The 19,599-nt window shown below is 34.3% G+C and overlaps 1 protein-coding gene across 1 annotated transcript; it reads left to right on the top strand.

Annotated features, from left to right (window-relative positions):
- Positions 1–9,794: 9,794 nt before the first annotated feature.
- Positions 9,795–16,162, top strand: LOC126713550 (uncharacterized oxidoreductase At4g09670). The gene is made up of 2 exons (XM_050413307.1): positions 9,795–10,380; positions 15,409–16,162. Exons 1-2 carry the CDS (start codon positions 9,919–9,921, stop codon positions 16,027–16,029), a joined length of 1,083 nt encoding a protein of 360 aa, XP_050269264.1. The 5' UTR covers positions 9,795–9,918; the 3' UTR covers positions 16,030–16,162.
- The last annotated feature ends 3,437 nt before the right edge of the window (positions 16,163–19,599 follow it).

Here is a 19,599-nt window from a genome sequence, read left to right as displayed (position 1 = left end):
ACGAATTAATCCCTTATGATAAATTAACCAATTAATTTAGCTAAGTGAATTAATTAAGTTAATTAACATGCAAATGCGTGGTGGCACAAACAAATCACCAATAAACTAATTATATAGCGGAAAATAAATAACACGGTGATTTGTTTATGAATGGGGAAAACCTAATGGTAAAAACTCCACCAGGTGATTTTCAGGTCACCACTCCCGAAACTTCACTATTATCATAACAAGCAGTTACAAGTAAAGTAATCCCAAGTACCTTACCAACCTACAGTTGAACCCTTACCCCAATACCCAATTGAACTTGTTCTATAGTGACAGTTTCCCCTTTTGATGCACGACTCCCAAGTACGAGACTAACCAATTGCACGGATCTCAGTACACGACTTCAATCACCAACTAAGAAGGTTGTTGGCTGCAAAGTTCTTCAATTCATCCATATGATGAAGATCAAGAAGATGCTTGGTTACAAAACCCTACGGTGCACATACACAACAACTTCTTCAAGAGAAAGAGATGAACTAGGGCAAGAACTTCGTCGCCGATCAAAATTTGCCTGAACAGAATTTGCTTAATGCTTGTGTAACTGTGAACTGTTTGATGGTCCTTAAAAAAAATCCTTTTATATGTCTAGGGTTAGGAGAAAAGAAGGCCCAAAGACACATTCATGGATCCCAAGAAAAACATATCAGAAATTCTGTTTTTGTAAACCTCGACAGATAGAAGTTGTCGAGCATCTGTCGAGCTAGCTGTCGAGCCACAGGGCTGAAACAGCTTCTTAAACCTTGACACATGTTAACTGTCGAGCTAACTGTCGAGTTTTAGTAACTCTGCACTTTCAGCTTGTTTTCTTGGACAGACTTGAATTTTCTACACTTGATCTTGAAACATGGTTTCTTGAAATATTTAAACACATCCTAAATCTATCCAATTATAAGTAAAATGTGTTTTGTCAAAGGATAAGCCAATTACATAAAATAGTGACATATGTTCCTAACAAGTGAATCACATATGTTCTAACAAGTAAATCATATATGTCCTAATAGTAAAAGTAAATTATAAAACTTCATATATTCATTTTTTTTCTTCAGATGTTGATATATTCAAGTTCCCTTTTTATTAGATTTTGAATAATTTAAGACTCTCATCTGAGCATTTTCAATTTTCACTTTATTTCTTATAAATTTATTTTTGCCTTTTTATTCTATTAGTAAAAGTAAATTATAAAACTTCATATATTCGTTTTTTTTTTTTTTTGGGTGTGTGTGAGAGTTTCAATCTATGATGTTCACTCCTGATGATAACTTTTTATCATCAGACCAAGACACCAATCAGTTTTTGGTGTAGGCGGGGATTAAATCTCAGATCTTTTATTCAACTATTAAATACTTTACCGGTTGATCTATTCAAGTTTTCTTTTTATAAGATTTTCTATAATTTAAGTTTTTTAATGACTATCTTAAAAAAAATTTCGGCCACCACCTCACGCTAGCGTGAGAGGGAAAATTCAAACAACAAGAAAAGATGGCAATTCATGTAATGAAGTAGGTGACTCATGCTTCATGCCTAAGTAATTAAGTTGGGCGTGTTTCATGCTTTTCAATAAAATTACCCATGAACTCCTACTAATTCTCATAAATTTTTGTAAGACCAACAAACACTCTTGAAATAAGACATCATGTTTTCTTATTTTTCAAAAATTTCCAAAATGACATAAATGCCTTTCTTAAAATTAAAGTTGTCTAAGTTTCCCTTTTCCTATATACAAGCTGGACGTGACCAATAAGAAAGAAAATTGTAGACAATATAATGCATGTCATAGTTTTTTCTTTTATATAATCCATGTCATAGTTCCTTATTAGAGTTTTAGGAACGTAGAATTTTTATACTAAAATTGACAGTAGTTCTAGCATTTTCCATATCAGCTTCATGATATTTAGGCTGGATATATGTCAGATAGGAGGCAGAAAACACAACCTAATCTGGTAATAGAGAACTAACATATGTTACAATATTATTAGCAAGCTTAGTCTATAACCATGCATCCTAGTAGTATTAGACGGGGTATTTGGTGATATGCCATAAGATTGAGATACACAGGTTAACGTTCATAGTTCACTACACCACATCAATGTATCTGACATTCTTAGGAGTCTGCTCGGTCTCTTCTTGGGCACAGTCACAGTTAAGACTCCATGCTCAAGTGTGCATTTGATCTCATCCAGGTTAGCATTCTCTGGGAGTTGGAACCGCCTAACAAAGTTGCCACACTGCCTCTCAACAGGATGCCACTTGTCATTTTTGTCCTCCTGCTCCTTGATCTGCTCCCCGCTAATCTGCAGTATGTTGCCATCTTCCACTTGCACCTTCACCTCCTCTTTTCTCACTCCTGCCATTGCACACGCCATGTAATGTAGAAATATAAACTTCTAGGTATGTTGCCCTGGTGACAGTACAATAGCACATAAACCTATTACACAACCTATATGATTGTGCTTCCTTTTACTTCATTTGATGCTCATATCAATTCTTTTTATTTTTTTAATATCAATAGTTGGAGGAGAAGAATTTGAACCTCAACATTTCTATTTGAAATGCAAAGAGATTTCAGCTGAGCTACAAGGCTATTAAAGATGATGTTATCAATTCAATCACTAAAAAAGGAAGTAAAAATATTCCTCTATTTTTTAATGTAGTAATTTTAGTAATACATAGAAAGCTACAATTATCCTAAGTAGCAGTCTGTGCTACTTGTTACTTTTAAATGGACCCTCCAGGTTTTTCCCCATCATTCACCATCTACCATGTACGGTAATTGTAGCTTTTTATGTAGTTATGACAAAAGTTAGCTATAGGTCTCAAAGAAACACTCCTGAGCTTACCATGTGTCTGCTCATGTGGGGGTGTCATTGTCTTTGATGAGCACGTTTGAGAGGTTAGGTACACAATTTTTTATATGGTGCCACGTCCATTTTCATAACATAAACAAGGTAACTTAGGAATGACTAACATCGAGTGTAGGGGTATCAATTTGTGTTAGCACGTCGGGTTCATATATATGTTATGTTGAGGTAAGGATATTCGGGTAATTAAATAGCTTAACTCGAACACAAACCATTTAATAATCATGTCATGACTCTTCAATCCTAACACGGCTTGTTAATGAAGTTGGTTGACACGACATGCTCCACTTGACACACTTAATAAACGGGCAGTGTTGGATTGACACGAATGCAACACAATTCATTTCATCTCGTTTAAAATTAAATAGGTTGGATTATACACTCCATTAATTTAACTTGCTTCAAAAAAGTAATTCATTTCAACATGTTTGACTTGATTAATATCATTTTAAATATAATAAACAAAAAATTTAATATAAGCTCGTAACATCAAAATACCAATTAAACATATAATTTGAAAGTTAATAATTACATCAAATACTTAAAACATATAGTCCAAAAGATCATGGTGAAGGGTTTAGAGATTTAAGGTAACAATTATATCCTTTATAAGTATTTGTAATTACTAACTTTTCTTTTTAAGTTAACAATATAAGTTGTATATAAAAGGTATTTGAAAAATCTAAAATAAAATGAATATTTATTTGTTATACAGATTAAACGAGTCATTTCGTAATGATATGAATAAATAATAGTGTTAAACGTGTCAATTGCGAGTTAAGTGAGTCAACCCGCTTGTGACACACTTTTTATCATGTTCCTTTTAGGTGGACTTGATTATGACCCGAACTCATAAAAACATATGTCGTGTCAACATTGACACCCCTAATTGAGTGTGGTGAGAGGGATGAACCTACCTCCATGGGTATCTACCTCATTCTCCCCTTATGGGGTGGGTTTTACCTTACTCGCAAGATATATGAAGCGGAGATGGGGGTTAACTTTCCCCCCACACCCACCCCCATATATGTTTGTGTGTGTGTGTGTGGGCGCATGCGCGCCCCACACTTTAGCTTTCAAACTTTCAATTTATAATGTCTTTTGGTGTTTTGTTATAAGAAATTTATATTTTCATGTTTTAAATTGTATATATATTTTTAATTGTTGTATTGTTATACTTTGAGAAGATTTTGTAATGTTAGAACTTGTTTTTAGATGTTTTATAATCTTTTAATTTAATGAATGATAGGTTTTAAATCAAATTTCAATAAATTTTATATTAAAAAAAAATTTGAGTGTCATAGGAGACAAGTACTCGTAGGCACCTGTTAAGATGAGGTAGGGCAAAAAATAACCTGCCTTGAAGTAGGAGTGGGGCAGGAACAGAGAATAGAAAACCCGCCCCATACCTACCTTGAAGATAAAACATTTATTTATTATACGGTAAATTGACCATTCACTATCAAGTCAATTGCCCTTCAACATTTTTTTTTAATTGGAAAACTCTTTAGAGCCTTTATGATATTTATTAGAGCTATAAAAAGTGTTTTCAAAGCTTTGAAAATTGTTGTTTCTCTCCCTTCAAAGCAAAAATTCTGCATTAAGAACAAGCTGAAAATTTGAGCTTTTCACCTCATCAGGATTTTATTTTTGATTTAAAAGAAGCTTAAAATTTTGGTTTGGGAGATCCTCATGGGAATGTGTTGTGTGCATAAGTGTATGTGGAGTCTCCACTTATTCATTATTATGAAAAGAAAGAAAAAATCTTCTTGAATATACGTTATTATTGAACAATTGAAAGAATTACATCAATGAATAATATAAAAAATAAAAATTACATGTTTTTTGTTCTAGTTAAAAATCTATGAAAAAAAAAAAAATTACAAAGCATTGGGGAGAGTAATAAAGCAACCTAATGTCTTTTTATTGTAAAAATTCTTCAAATCTAAAGAGAATGTCTTAAATTTTGAAAAAAGAATTCCCTTAATTTGATGGAGGGATGGCTATTTATAGAGGTGAATGGATTAGAGGGTTTAAATCTCCCTTAATTTGTTTTTAATGAATTGATGCTACTCTTTTTATTTTTCTATGCCTTATAAAATAAATGCAAGATTAGGGATGGCAATGGGGCAGGGCGGGACCGAAGGATGAGATCTTCACCCTCGCCCCGCATGGATTTTTCTTGCCCCATCCCCGCCCCGCCCCGCATGACGGGGAAAATTTCTTGCCCCATCCCCACCCCTTAAGATCCTGCGAAGACCCGCGAAGCACCGCCCTACACTATAAAACTTTATTTCTTGTTAATTTTCCCTACAACTATTACCATTTTTTCAAATAAAATGACATGTTTCAATAATAAAAATATACTTGAAATTATAAATAAATTTATCCTATCAAATCAAACTAATTTTTAGCAAAAACTAAATAATATTATCTAAATGTTTAACAAGACAATATCCTTGACCCTCATCATCTTGTTCTCCAAAAATTAAAAAACAAAAACCCAGCTTGTAAAATAGATATGGATTTTAACAAGCATAAAGAATCAATGTTGTTAAGCAACCAAATGCCCACACAAAATTACAAAAACAATGACATAGACGCATATTTAGAGCCATAGTATATAAATTTGTTTATGATGAAAAGTAAGTTGAGAAAGACTGTTTGAATCATGAATGAAATCAACAATTCAATAGTATATAAATTTGTTTCTAATAAAGACAAAAAAAAAGTTAAAATTGGTACCTTATTTCCAACTTTGCTAGAGAGAAAAAAGAGGTAGAGCTACGTTAAGTAGAATAAAATAAGCTGATGATATTTTTGTTTAAATAGTAGGGTTTTAGAGTACGATAAAATTACAATTTAACCCTTATTAATGTGGGGAGGGGCGGGGATGGGGCGGGGTGGGTCTAAAAAGTGTAAATCATTCCCACCCCGCCCCATGGTGTGGGTCTAAAATCTCGCCCCATCCCCGCCCCACCACCTTTGCGGGACGGGGAAAACCCGCACGGGGCGAAACAGGGCGGGGAAAAATTGCCATCCCTATGCAATATGGATTTGTTTGCTCTGATTTTTTTTAGTTCTTAATATTATTTTTAAATTTTAGTGTAGTTTATTTTATCAAAAAAATTACAATGACCTCCTCTTAAGTTTTCCGTAATTGATTAATGTCCTTTTCTTATTAAAAAAAATTAGATATGACCATATCTTAAACCTAAGACATCCACTCAATGATGATTGCACTTTATCATTAGGCTAAAACACTAATTGGTTTTTAGTATAGGCGAAAATTGAATCCCTCCTCTTAAGTTTTCCGTTATTGACTAAAGTCTTTTTTAAAAAAAAAAAAAAAAAAAAAAGATATGACAGTATCTCAAACTTATGACGTCCACTCCATGATGATTACTTTTCATCATTAGGCTAAAACACCAATTAGTTTTTGGCGTAGATGTGGATCGAATCTTAGATATTTTATTTGAGAATATTTTACCAGTTGAGTTAACAGTGATCCATTGGACTAATGTCTATGAGTATAAAACTTAGAGACAATGATTGTTTCTTATCCAATCGTAATATGGAGATTTGGTATGAAAATATGGCATAGTGTGTAAGTACTAGGGAGTGTATATTTGAAAGTGCGAAACAATAATTTTCTAAAAAAACTTACAATAACTTTATAATCACAAAATTTTTTTTTACAAAATATTATGTAGTTGTCAATATAGAGTCCAAATCTTCTGTCTCACTCTTCCTGCTCCACTATATATTCCACAAATAAAAACATGTCACATGTCCATCTATTTTATTAAATGCTAAATTTATGCCTTCTATTATTTCAATGTCCTAAAATAAATAAATAAATAACCCATCATATTTAGGTAATTGAAATTATAGAAGACATAAATTTAGCATTTAATAAAATAGATGGACATGTGGCATTTTTTATTTTTGGAGTACATGGTGGAGCAGGAATAGTGGGATAGAAGATTTGGACTCATCAATATGGCCAATTGTAAATGGTGAATGATAAAATTATGTCAATGATAGGCCCAAATGTGAACCAATAAAAAACCTATTCACTTAGATGTTGCGAAAATAAAATTTATTGTGTTTGTAATATTACTTAAACCTTATCCACTTTTTTTTTTTAATAAAAAAAATATAAGGAAGTAATGTCCTGATCTTTTTATCTTGTTCATGGGACATTCTAAAAACTCATAGGAGATAGTGAAGTCAATGAGCCGATAATAAAGAAAAAAGATAGTATAGTGAGTGAAATTTGAGACCTTCAAATTTAAAGATACGTCATTTAAGTTGATAAAGGCTTCACTTGGTTAGGGGGGGTTGAAAAGTGAGGGAATAGAAAAAATTTAACTTTTCCTTACGCGTGTTTGGTTGAAGGTGGAAAAGTAAAAGGATAAAAAACTCTTTTGTTTAATTGGGGAGAAATATGAGAGGATATAAAATGGTGTTTATATAAATTTACTCTCATAATGCAATTACATAATTTATAAAATTAGTTTATGAGAAAAAAAAAAAACTAATGTTAAAAAAAAAAATTTGACATTGGAAAAGAAAAAAAAAAAGAAACTAATGTGAAGGGAGGAGAGGGATGTATTGGTAAATTTCCATCTAAAACCATGTTTTTCTCCTTTTTCTTCCAAATTTGGGAGAAATTATATGGTGCTTATAATAGACAATGTCGCTTTTGTTTAGTAGTTCACCATTCCACTAAAGAATCTTACATGTTTAAATTAGCTAAGTCATTATGCTTTTAAAATAAAAAAATATAGTGAAATTAAAGAGGGACTAACTTCCTTGCCTAGAGACAACAACTTAATGACTTATTTGGATTGAGGGGAGAAAGAGGAGGGGTGGAGGGGAGTAGAGTAGAATTAACTAAAAATAGGTTAATTTTGAGCCAATTCCACTCTACTTTACTATTTCTCTCTCTCTCCCTCAATCCAAATGGACTATAAATCGCTTTTCTCTCTTGACGACATCAGTTCGGTCTTCTCCCTTAATCAGCAACGTCATGGTTTCCCTCTATAATTTCTTGCTTGCTCTGTTTATTTTATCTGAAAATTTTTGCATATTTGCTTGGTTTTGAATCTTTTGATTTTGAAAATTTTTTGCGTTGAATCTTAGGGTTTCAGAATGATTTTTCTGTTGTGGGTCCAACCCACGTGATAGCCCATTTAATGGGCTTGCATCAAGAATTCTAATTCAAAGATAATTAGGATTTGGTGATCTCCTAGGAAAGCAAAAGGAAAATTGAATTAGGAGATCGTGTCTTAGAAGACAAAAGCCTTATTTATGGTATATAAATAAGGTTCGTATGGTTTTGTGATGGTGCGCCTCATATAGAAGAGAAGACAAAGAAACAAGGTTGGCGGTGTAAAGAAAAGAAGACATGCAAAATGAGAGCAGAATAAAGTGTTGTCATATTTGAGAGAGATATTTAGTGTATGTGAGTGAAAAAAAAAAAAAAAAAAAAAAATTTTTAGCTGTAAGACACCAAAAGAGTGTGTGTGAGAGCAAAAAAAAAAAAAAAAAAAAGAGATATTTTTTTTCTTTAACCATAACACATACCTACAAATATTATAATTCATTTGATAATAGTGAACTTATTCGAAATTTATCTCAAAGAAGGAGTTATTTCTTCAAATGAATTCTTTATTCTTATTGGCCATTAAATCTCTAGAAGCCAAAAGGTACATTAAAGGAAAGCGTACCTTTTATCCGGCATTTCTCTGTTGACTAAAGAACCAAAAACTTCAATGAACGAAAAAGAAAAAACAAAATTTGTTTCACCAGTCAAACGACATTAGGCGAGGAAGTCAATCCTCCTTATTTATAGATTTTTTTTAAGTATTTTTTTATTAAATTAAGATATTAATCGATTTTTGGTACAGAAAAAAATTAAATTACAAATCTCTTATATTCAACCATTAAAAATTTTACCAATTAAGTTAATTAAAATCTACTTTTTAAGTATAATTTGACTCAACTAATTAAAACATGGGCCAATTGAGTTAATTAAAATCTATTTTTTAAGTATAATTTGACTTAGCTAATTTAAACATGTGTAATATTGGACTGTTAGGAAAAAAATGTTGTAGTCTACATAAGGACCCTATGATTTCTCCAAATTTGGAGAGAAAATTAGAATGCCTCTAAATGGTGGGCCAGAGTGTCATGTTTTCCAACGGAGCAAACAAGGGAAAAAACGAAAAAAAGTCCTAAAAACGTTTTTTTCCCTATGAAAGGTCGTAAAAACTTATCCGCACATATCTCCTATAAACTACAGAATGAAGTAACAACAAGCATTTCCCATATTTTAAGGTGGTCCTACCTACATTCCTTTATTTCATTGGCGATAAGGTTCTGACTTCTGAGTTCCAGAATCGTCCCTATATATTAAAAAGATTCCAAAATATAGTTATTATATTTTTTACCGTAAAAAATACTCTTTATTTAATTAATTAATTATTATTACTAAAAAATAAAAAATGAGATTAAAACAATAAATTGTCAAAAATAAAAAATAAAAAACCTACCTATGTTATAAAATTACCCAATTTTCTATAAAACTTTACAGTTTCCACTACCCTATGTTCTCAACCCAGGAGCGGTGACGGTGGCGGTGGCGGTGACAATGGCGGTGGCACTTGTTGGTATGTTCTCAACCCAAGAGCGGTGGCAATTGTTGGTCAGGGGTTCAAATAAACCCCCTAACTTCCAATAAAAAAAAAATTTTATATATAATTTTTTAAAAAAGAATCTCATCTCACGTGGGAGCACTGTGACGAGGCCAGTGTTCAATAATAGCACATAAAATCCAACCACAAGGCAGTGAGTAGTAGTATAAATATAATATAATATGAGATGAATGAATGCCCACTAATAAGGCACTATCAGACATTCTCACACTACCTTCTTCAGTCAAAAAAGACATTCTCACACTACTCCCTCCACACTCTCCGCTCCTAAAAAAAAAAAAAAAACTGCCAAAATGGCCGACGCTGCTATCCGATTCGGAATCATAGGCTGCGCCGAGATAGCTCGCAAGGTGTCGCGTGCAATCACACTCGCGCCGAACGCGAAACTGGCCGCCGTAGGCAGTCGGTCCTACGAGAAGGCCGCTCGATTCGCTGCCGAAAACAACTTCCCTTCCGATGCGAAGATCTACGGGTCCTACGAGGCTGTGCTCGACGACCCAAACGTGGACGCCGTGTATGTCCCCTTGCCGACGAGCCTTCACGTCCGGTGGGCCGTGCTCGCCGCCCAGAAGAAGAAGCATGTGCTGCTGGAGAAGCCTGTGGCTCTCAACGCCGTCGAGTTCGATGCCATCGTCGAGGCTTGTGAATCCAATGGGGTGCAGTTCATGGACGGGACCATGTGGATGCATAACCCTCGGACTGCCAAGATGAAAGAATTCCTCTCTGATAACCAGCGTTTCGGTCTGCCCAAATCGGTATGTATGCCTTTTCATTCATTTCATGCTTTGTTTTTGTTTATGATAGAGATTTCATGCTTGTTGTTAATGAATTAGTGCTACATTTTTTTTTTTTGAAATTTTTTTTTTCTAAAGTTAGCGTAATTTTACAGGAAAATTGCAGTTATGAATAAGACACACCTCTCTTTAAAATGCAAACAATATATTAACCTGGATGACTGAAAAAATGCGTTAAAAAATCTTGAACTTCGTATTATACTCTCCACTTAGTATTCTCAAAAGGATTTTTTTTTTTTTTTTTTGAGATTTTTAAAAACCTTTTTATTAAATAGTTTGCATTTCAGAGGAGGTGAGTATCTTATTCTAAACTAGAGGGAAGGTGAGTGAAATAAAAAAAAAAAAAAAATTCTTGGGGATGGTCGCTACTATTGTTCCTTGATTTTATTTAGTCTTTCCTTATATGTTGTAATCCTGGAAGTTTTACTTCAAGGGAACATTCTGGGACATGTTGAATTTGATTAATAATATAGGATTGAGGGAATTTTTCTCTATGAATTGGTGCTAACTCTGGCCAATCTTAAGCGTTGATTCTTAGGTTTTTTTATTTTTTTATTTTTTTAAAACAATATTTTTATTATCTTGCTTGATGCGGATTCCAAGCAACTGATTTGTTTTTTAATTTCTGTTCTTGTCGAATTTTTGATGCATCAATATGGTCTCAGAGCCTAACCCTGAACCACTAAACTAGCCCTGAACAACCCAAACACTGTGACCGAAACCCCTCTTTTCACCACCCAAAGTTGTGAAACCACCACAAAACGCCAACCATATCCATCCACATATTGATCTCAATAGCAGCCCAAACACCATCGTCAAGGCTGAATCTACCCAATCTTAGGTGTTGATTCTTAGGTTTTCTATCCTTGTTGCTGGTTCTAAGAAACCCTAGGTGCTGATTTTTATTTATTTATTGTTGTTGTTGAATTTTTGCTAAATGAATGTCTCGAGTGTAGTTAATTATAGTAGGTTTATGAAAAGTTGAATTAACAATGAGGTCAAAACTCAGTATAAACTTATCAATAAAAAAAGGGGAAAAAGAAGATAAATAGAATATACAATTTTTTTTTTTTTTTTTGGATAGGTAATAAAAAATTTATTGATAAGAAAAGTACAATGAGTTTACGATAGTAAACTCACTGCAAAAAAGCGGATACAAACAGATCAAAGGGAAAAGCTAACAGAATTAATGAAATCAAGCAAAGAAGTACAATGCATAAAACCCCAAATATGATACCACTCAAACAAAGTCCTAGTTAGTAAAGACTTCAAAAGGTCCATAGTTCTTTTAGTGTCCTCAAATGTTTGGGCATTGCATTCCTTCCAAGTTAACCACATAAGACATGCCGGTACCATATTCCAAACATTGGAAGAATGAATGCCCAACCAATTCCACCATGTAGAAAGTAGAGAGACTACTGTCTTCGGCATCACCCACTGAACCCCAAACAAGTAGAAGACTTCACTCTACAAGGTATGGACAAACTTGCAAAGGTAGTAATAAATGATCCATGGTTTCCTCCTCACACCGACATAGGCAACACCAATTAATAAGAGGCAAGTTCTTCTTAACAAGGTTATCTAGTGTGAGAATCCCACCCCTAGTAGCTGTCCATAAGAAAAAAGACACCCTTCTAGGAACCTTAACACTCCAAATGCATTGCTACGGGAAAAAAACCAACGGAGCTTTCAATAATGATTTATAAAAAGAATCAAAGACAAGACTACGATTCAATTGCCAAACCATGGTATCATCACCCCCCATAGGTATTTTGGATGAGATATGGTACAAACTTTAACTTATGTTCACATTCATAGGTGGGGAAGAGGAGAAAGTTTCACAATGAAATAAAGTACGGTTATTAGAAGTTTAAGATAGTTATACATACATTCTGACAGATCTAAAAGCTCAAAGATTCCCAAAGAGCTCTTTCTCACCCACAATTAGCACATCACAAGATATTCCTAGCCTGAATCTCTAATTACGGCATGCGAAACTAAAATTTGTGTGTAAAAGAACTAAAGCATGGCCACACACACATATATATATGTATATATATATATATATATATATAGGTGTTTGTTAAATTGGTGAATCGACATACAAAAGGGCATTGATATGGTGCGAGTGTGGTGCTTGGTAATCTATGTACCCTTCCAACTTTTAAGTCACATCAACAATTCTTTTATATTTGAATGCTTGGAGCCCTGGCTAGAAGAAAATACAACAATCACAAAATTGATATCACCAATCAAACATTTTAATCAAATAGCTTCTTTTAATGTTTTTGTCGTTGTCATATACTCTGCATCTATGATAGACAAAGCAATTGTCAACTGTAATGCCACCTTCTAACTAATGGCATAACTAGAAAGTTTGAAAGTATTTCTTATTAGCTGTCTTCTCTCATACGAATCATCAGCATTGTTAGAATTGACAAATCTAGCAACACTGCTTTACTGTCACTAGAATCTCTTCATTTACCAAGTCAATAGTCATAGTACTTCTCAAATATTGAGAGATCTATTTCACAGCTTGTCAACGTTCTTTATCAGGATTAACCATATGTCTGCTAACAACACTAATTGCGTGTGAAAATATTGAATGAGTGCAAATGATAATGGATGTTATGCTACTAACTGTACTAATATAGGTAACATGAGAGATGGCTCCTCTTCCTTGTCCTCAGATTATAGTGACAAAGCTGTTGAAAACCTAAAATATGACGGAATACTAATCAGCTTGTATCGTTGTATACTAAAGCATTCTAGCACTTTTTAATGTAATATCTTGGAGCTAAAGGTAAAAATGGAGGATTTTGATAATCATTTAATCACAATTGTATTGCAACAACAATGAAAGCTTGTTACTATTTTTTTTGTGATAGGTAATGAATGATTTTATTTTTTTGATAAGTAATATGTTTTATTAGAAAATAATAGAATGCACCAGGTACACAGGATGTATGCTAGATGTACATCACAACTAAGCTCTAAAGTCACAATGATCGATTAACTTTAATAAGTTTGACAAGGAACATCATAATGCCGACAACCATTCAAGCAATAATTCTTAGAAAATTCAATTTCAGATCTAAAGTTGTCTTCTCACATTCTTCAAAGTTTGTAGCATTTCTTTCCCACCCTAGGCACCACATCAAGCAATGAGGGATGACCTTCCATATCTCACTGTTCTGATGTTGCCCAAATGGACCTTACCAACAAGCTAGTGGAATGACTGATTTTATTAAAAACCAAAAATGATTACATCTTCTCTTTGGAATGTGGGTATGCAGGAAGTATACCCCGCTAAAACGCACAGAAAATTTTAAAATGTAGGGAATCTAAACAATAAGAGCTTGTTATTTATGAAGGAGTTGTATGGAATATTGTAGATTATGTTGCCGATCCCCCCTTTTCTAAAAACATAAAATTTCAGATGTTAAGGTTTCTGCAGTTAATTATGCGGTATTGCAGTGTCAGGGTGTGGAAATTTTGGAGGTCTTGCTTGTGACCTTGTGTTAGTGGGCTTGCCATAATAAATTCACTGGACATATGGATGCTTCCTCTCGCTGCAAGGGGAGTTTTAGGTCTTCTCGTTTTTTGATGCATGGGGTTCTCCAGGGGTTTTGGGGCTAGATATATTTATGAAGACACTAATGAATACCTATAAGAAATTTTTATTTTATTATATATATGTAAATTCCTAGAAGAAGTCTTAGATGCGAGATGACCCAAGATGAATTAACTTCATTCTTTTAACTGACTTCACTGCAATTTCCACCTCTCTCTCTCTCTCTGTGAAAACAGACTTTGATACATGCTCAGGCATGTGCGAATATGCTACTAATGAATAAGCAAGCAACAGAACAAGATAGACTCTGCTTTGCTGGGCTTGTACTTGGATTCCACCCCCTTGGTGTCTTTAATGATTATTAGTTTCAAAAAGCATCTGATGTCCCTGAAGAGACTTAATGCTATGTATGGCCTTCATTGTGTGGAGCATAGCTTTGGTTCTCTTTTATAGCTTCCAACTCTACTACCACTCTTACCATCATCAAAATGGGTGTGTGTGCAATTTGTAGGCAATCTTGTCTGCTAATGAAATTGTAAAACTAAAACTTGGAAATTCTAAATGAGATGGAAAACTTGTTTCTAGTTATCTTAAAAAGTCTTGAATATATATTATGATTGAACCTTTGGTGTTGAGGCTTCTGCAAAGTTTTCTACCTTTATCCTGTGTAGAAGGGAAAAATCTGACATAGAGTAGCAGAGAATTGGTTTAGATGTTGGATAAGATGACTCTATGAGTTCCTGGTCCTCTAATGCAAGAGATTGAATTTTATGGCCGCCTTGATGATGCAATGTGTCTATAAGAAGTTTTAACCAGATTTCTGCTGCTCATTTCACTGATTACTCCTTTTAAGTAATCATGTTTAATACAAGTAAGAGTATAGGATTAAATAAAAAAAAGGTTTAGGAGAAAAAAAAAATTGTAATGAATTTGTCTAAATGATATGGTAAATATAATAGTGATTCTATGTGGCTGTTTTTTGATAAATTCAATAGTTACAACCGCCTGGGGTTGTGGGGGTGGGGGGGGGGGGGGGGGGTTGGTTGGTTTGAACTCTGGATGTCTCAATTGGAAACACTAGCATACAATAATATTTCTTATATTAGTTAAACGGTCAGATCCTACTGTTAAGGGCACATCTGATGTCTATCAAAGAAGTACGGGGCATGTTTTTGAAGTTAATTAGTTACTTTCAAATTTCTGATGCTTCGTGAAGTTTTGCATGCATTTTTAGTAAGCATGTGAGAACTAGCGTATTTAATGTGGTTATGGGTGGCTCCCATGCCAAAGTTTCTGTTCAATGTAGGTGGCAAATAATCAGGGTTAAGGCATTAATGTCAGCTGCTGATAAATAATTTCATTTTTGAAGATTTTTTTATTTTAGCTTTCTAAGACAATCAGTTTTGGATCTGCAGATACAAACCATCTTTACATTTGCTGCTGATCCCGATTTTCTTAAGAATGACATTCGTGTCAAGCCAGATCTTGATGCACATGGTGCTCTTGGAGATGCTGGGTGGTATTGCATAAGGTCAATCCTGTGGGTTGCTGACTATGAGTTGCCTAAAACAGTAATAGCCTTGCATGGAGCAGTATTAAATGATGCAGGAGTGATTTTATCTTGTGGTGCTTCTCTACACTGGGATGATGGGAAAGTAGCCACCTTTCACTGCTCTTTCTTGTCACATTTGACCATGGATATAACTGCTATTGGGACGAAGGGAACTTTACATCTTCATGATTTTGTCGTTCCTTTTCAAGAAAAGGAGGCTTATTTTTCTGCGGGTTCTGAGTGCTGGTTCAATGAACTTGTGTCAGGATGGGAACCGCCGCCAAGTAAGCAAATTGTCACCACAGATCTTCCTCAGGAGGCTCTCATGGTGAAGGAATTTTCTAGTTTGGTAGAAACTATCAAAGTGAAGGGCTCGAAACCTGAGAAGAAGTGGCCAACCATCAGTAGGAAAACGCAGCTAGTATTAGATGCAGTCAAGGCATCAATTGAAAAAGGCTTTGAGCCTGTAGAGCTCGGGAATTAATTGAAATGTCTTGATACTGTGGTTTCTCATTGAACTGTATTGCTGTTTATTGCATGTCAAATAAGGCATTGCCATTCTGGTATCGACCTGACACATGCATATTTATATTTATATATTCTGATGTTTGCTTGTTTGTATTGATATGCAAAGCCTGGTATGCAGTGCTTTCAAGATTTGATTGTGAATTGGAAGACTACGTTATAGTAGTTTGTTTCACACCAAATTAGCATACATATGAAGTGGAAGCTTGATTGGAATGCCTTGTTAGTACGGCTGGATTGAGATGCATTCATCTACTGCTTCATAGATGCATGATATACCAAGTTATGAGCGCAAAGCCAAGGCACCACATATAGGCGAATTAAACCACGAAGATGAGCATTTCCCCAAAACATGTTCTCTTAAAATTTTCCATTACCGAATTGGGCATTATATGAAAATCATTCTGGAACGGCTCTGGATTATGTGAAGTCTGAGTTTGAGAGAGAGCCTAAGAGTGATCCAAACCATCATGAAAATGCTTGAAAACATTTGAGTTCATTACATATTGTTCGACACTAATCAGTAATCTCTTAATGGTAGTAGTCTGTATTCTGAATTTTAACCCTTTACCTGTTTCAATGCCAAATGTGATAAATGTATTTTAATTTAAAGTAATTTTATAAGCCTCATCCAATTACAACCAACTGCCAGACACATATGATCATGCTATGCAAGCTACAAAGGCACCGACCTAGTGCAAGGTTCTAATAATCTAATTGACCCTCTACATGAAGTAGAAAGCACTCAGGTTAGAACATTATATACCTATGTTTTCTTTGTTAACGCATTAATTTGAAAGGTTTGAAGTTGATACCGGGTGGTGGGGTGGTAATTTCACTAATGGTGCCTTGAGTCTAAAGAAAAGATCGTCCATGTCTACTATTACCATGGTTTCTAAGTGAGCATGCGTAAGCAAAAATTAAAATCATGCATAAGCATACAGAAATTGACATCTTATAGAAATTTGTAAACAAGATAGGCTCAGAGCCTAGGCCTAAGGCCCCTATTACAAAACAGCCCTCACCCCTCATTATTAAAAAAAAAAAAAAAAAAAATCCAAAACTTTATGATAATAATTAGTTTTTATTTTTATTTTTTAAAATGGTTGTGAACTATTTTTCACTCGCTTAATAAGGCCTCCAAAATTTTAGACCAATAGAAACTCAACCCAATTGAAACCTAAATTGTTTGAAAAAAAAGTTTGTTGTAAATGTGTCGAATCATTGATAATAATGATTAATTTCTCCTAACAATGTGATGCTTTAATTTTTGTAAACCAATATCCTATATAGTAGATTGTCAATTTAGCCACCTGATCTCTTACATGGCCATACACCAAGCAATCCCTTTCTCTCTTAACACCAAAAGAAAAAATGGAAAATTAGATTACAACATTTTATTTTATTTTATTTTATTTTTTTTGTTGTTGTTGAGAATCAAGACTTTGAACTTGGTGTATGGCCATGGTGAGGCAAAACTGCTTGATCAGTAGCAATGGTGTGCGATGGGACATCTTCTATCCACACTTGAAAACCAGTGACATATCGTGCATGTCAAGTTAGGTTGTGGGCTATATTATTTCTTTCTCTACGAACATGTGAAAACCTAATACAATGAAATAAATTTGCAAAACATTTAACATCTTGACTAAATAAACTAAAGGATGCCAAAGAGTACAAGTCTGCATTCAAAGCGTTTATAACCATCTTTGAATCTCCCTTTGGGATGACATCATTCAAACTCAGATTAGCAGCAAATTGTAGAGCCTTTGATGTAGCCAAAGTTTCAAGCTCCACGACAGTTAGGGGGAGAGGGATGATTTCGACCATGTGCCAAGCCCTTCCTTGGCAATCTCGAATAAACACTCCAATCCCTGCCCTATCTTCTTCTTGAAACAGTGCATCAATGTAATTTGTGCCTAAAACCTCCACAGTTACATCAATAGTCGATCTCCAGAACAACACTAATCCACCTCCCCTATTTGATCTTGGGGCAATGAATATATTCTCACACCTTATCTTCCTTAACATATTTTTTTGCCTAGCTTCATCTGCCCATGTTTTGGCTAAAAACACGATAGAGGGATCTTTTGCCCGCACCAAATTTGCAAGCTCATTCTTTGTACATGGGTTCCCAAGCCTACGACAGTCCCACATAAGGCCACTCATGGCGATTGGTGGGGCTGACACACAACCTCCACCATTGAAAAAGAAGAACTCCCATCATCCTTAGAAACCAATCTGCGTTTGCTTGGTAACTCTAGATGATCCTCCCCACCTCTCTTGCCGCATACTAATTTTGCTGCCCCATTTTTTTTCACCACCCTTGCACATGCTTGATATTTCCTTCCCCCTCTGGTATAAGTTTTTTTAGGAGTGGCTGTGTTAATTTTTTGTTGGACAGATTGTGCATGCACACAACCAAACCCCTTAAGTTGCCCTCGTGCTTGTACCAATCCTACCTCACGTGCCCCACTCCCTTCCTTTGCTTCATCACATTGATTCTGAGGAGTAATTTCAGCATTGCTTGCCTCTTTTGCCTTTATTTCCCCATCCGTGTGTTTTCCAAACTTGATTAGGGCCTCATCAATTTCCCTTATTTGGATATTAAACAGCTCAGTAGACGAGATTGATTTGGGAAGTAATATCTCTGAATTAATGTTTTCCTCACCTGGAATCTAGTTCAAATTTGGTCCGGATTCATTTGAGACTGACTTCCCGTTTGAAATAAATGCAGCCTCTGTTTGTAACGTCTTCCCCCTACACACGGTTTCAGCATTCAATGGTTCTCTACATTTATTGCTTCCTTCCTCCACCGTTACCTCCATGTCGGACTGGATATTTTCCGGTCAAACCCCTTTAAAAAAAGTTCCAATTAATTTTGTTATATTTTATGCTTGAATTTTGATATTTGATTCTTTATATGAACTTTACTTTGGTTTGGTTAGTATTAATCCATCAAGTTATGTATTTAATTCATTAAATTAACCTTAATTTGGTTAATATTAAAAAAGTTATTCAATTTTATATTTAAATATAAAAGACTGTACCTAAATTTATTGCCTTAGAACCCAAACTATATCGAGCTGGCTATGACTATAAAAAAACATGTATAAACATATGACATGAATGACCATTAATTCATTATTAAAGATTAGCCCTTGATAACCCCAACAGAGTAACCATCGTGAGAAATTGTGACCTTGGTCTTGGGTGCTGGGTTTGTGGGGGGAGGGTTCTCATGAAATATTGTTTTTCAAAATGGTGGCTCAAGTGATGATGTTTCTTAGACCAGAGATTTTATATTGGAGTCGACACTTCTTTTATTAAAACATTAAAAAATCCTAAAAAAAAGAGTATTTATTTCATAAATAACTTTGAATTTTCATTATTTTAGATTATAAAAAGGAAAATTACATAACTTTGTCTCCTAGGTACAATCTAAAAAAAAAGAAAATTGCTTTGGTTCCTAGTTACATTAAAAAAAAAAAAAATGTAAAATTACATAGATAAGCATGGACTAAAACCA

This window comes from Quercus robur, chromosome 2, assembly GCF_932294415.1.
Source record: "Quercus robur chromosome 2, dhQueRobu3.1, whole genome shotgun sequence".
In the NCBI taxonomy this organism is placed as follows: Eukaryota; Viridiplantae; Streptophyta; class Magnoliopsida; order Fagales; family Fagaceae; genus Quercus; species Quercus robur.
Note: the sequence above shows the minus strand (reverse complement) of the source record. Positions and strands in the feature narration are given on the sequence as shown.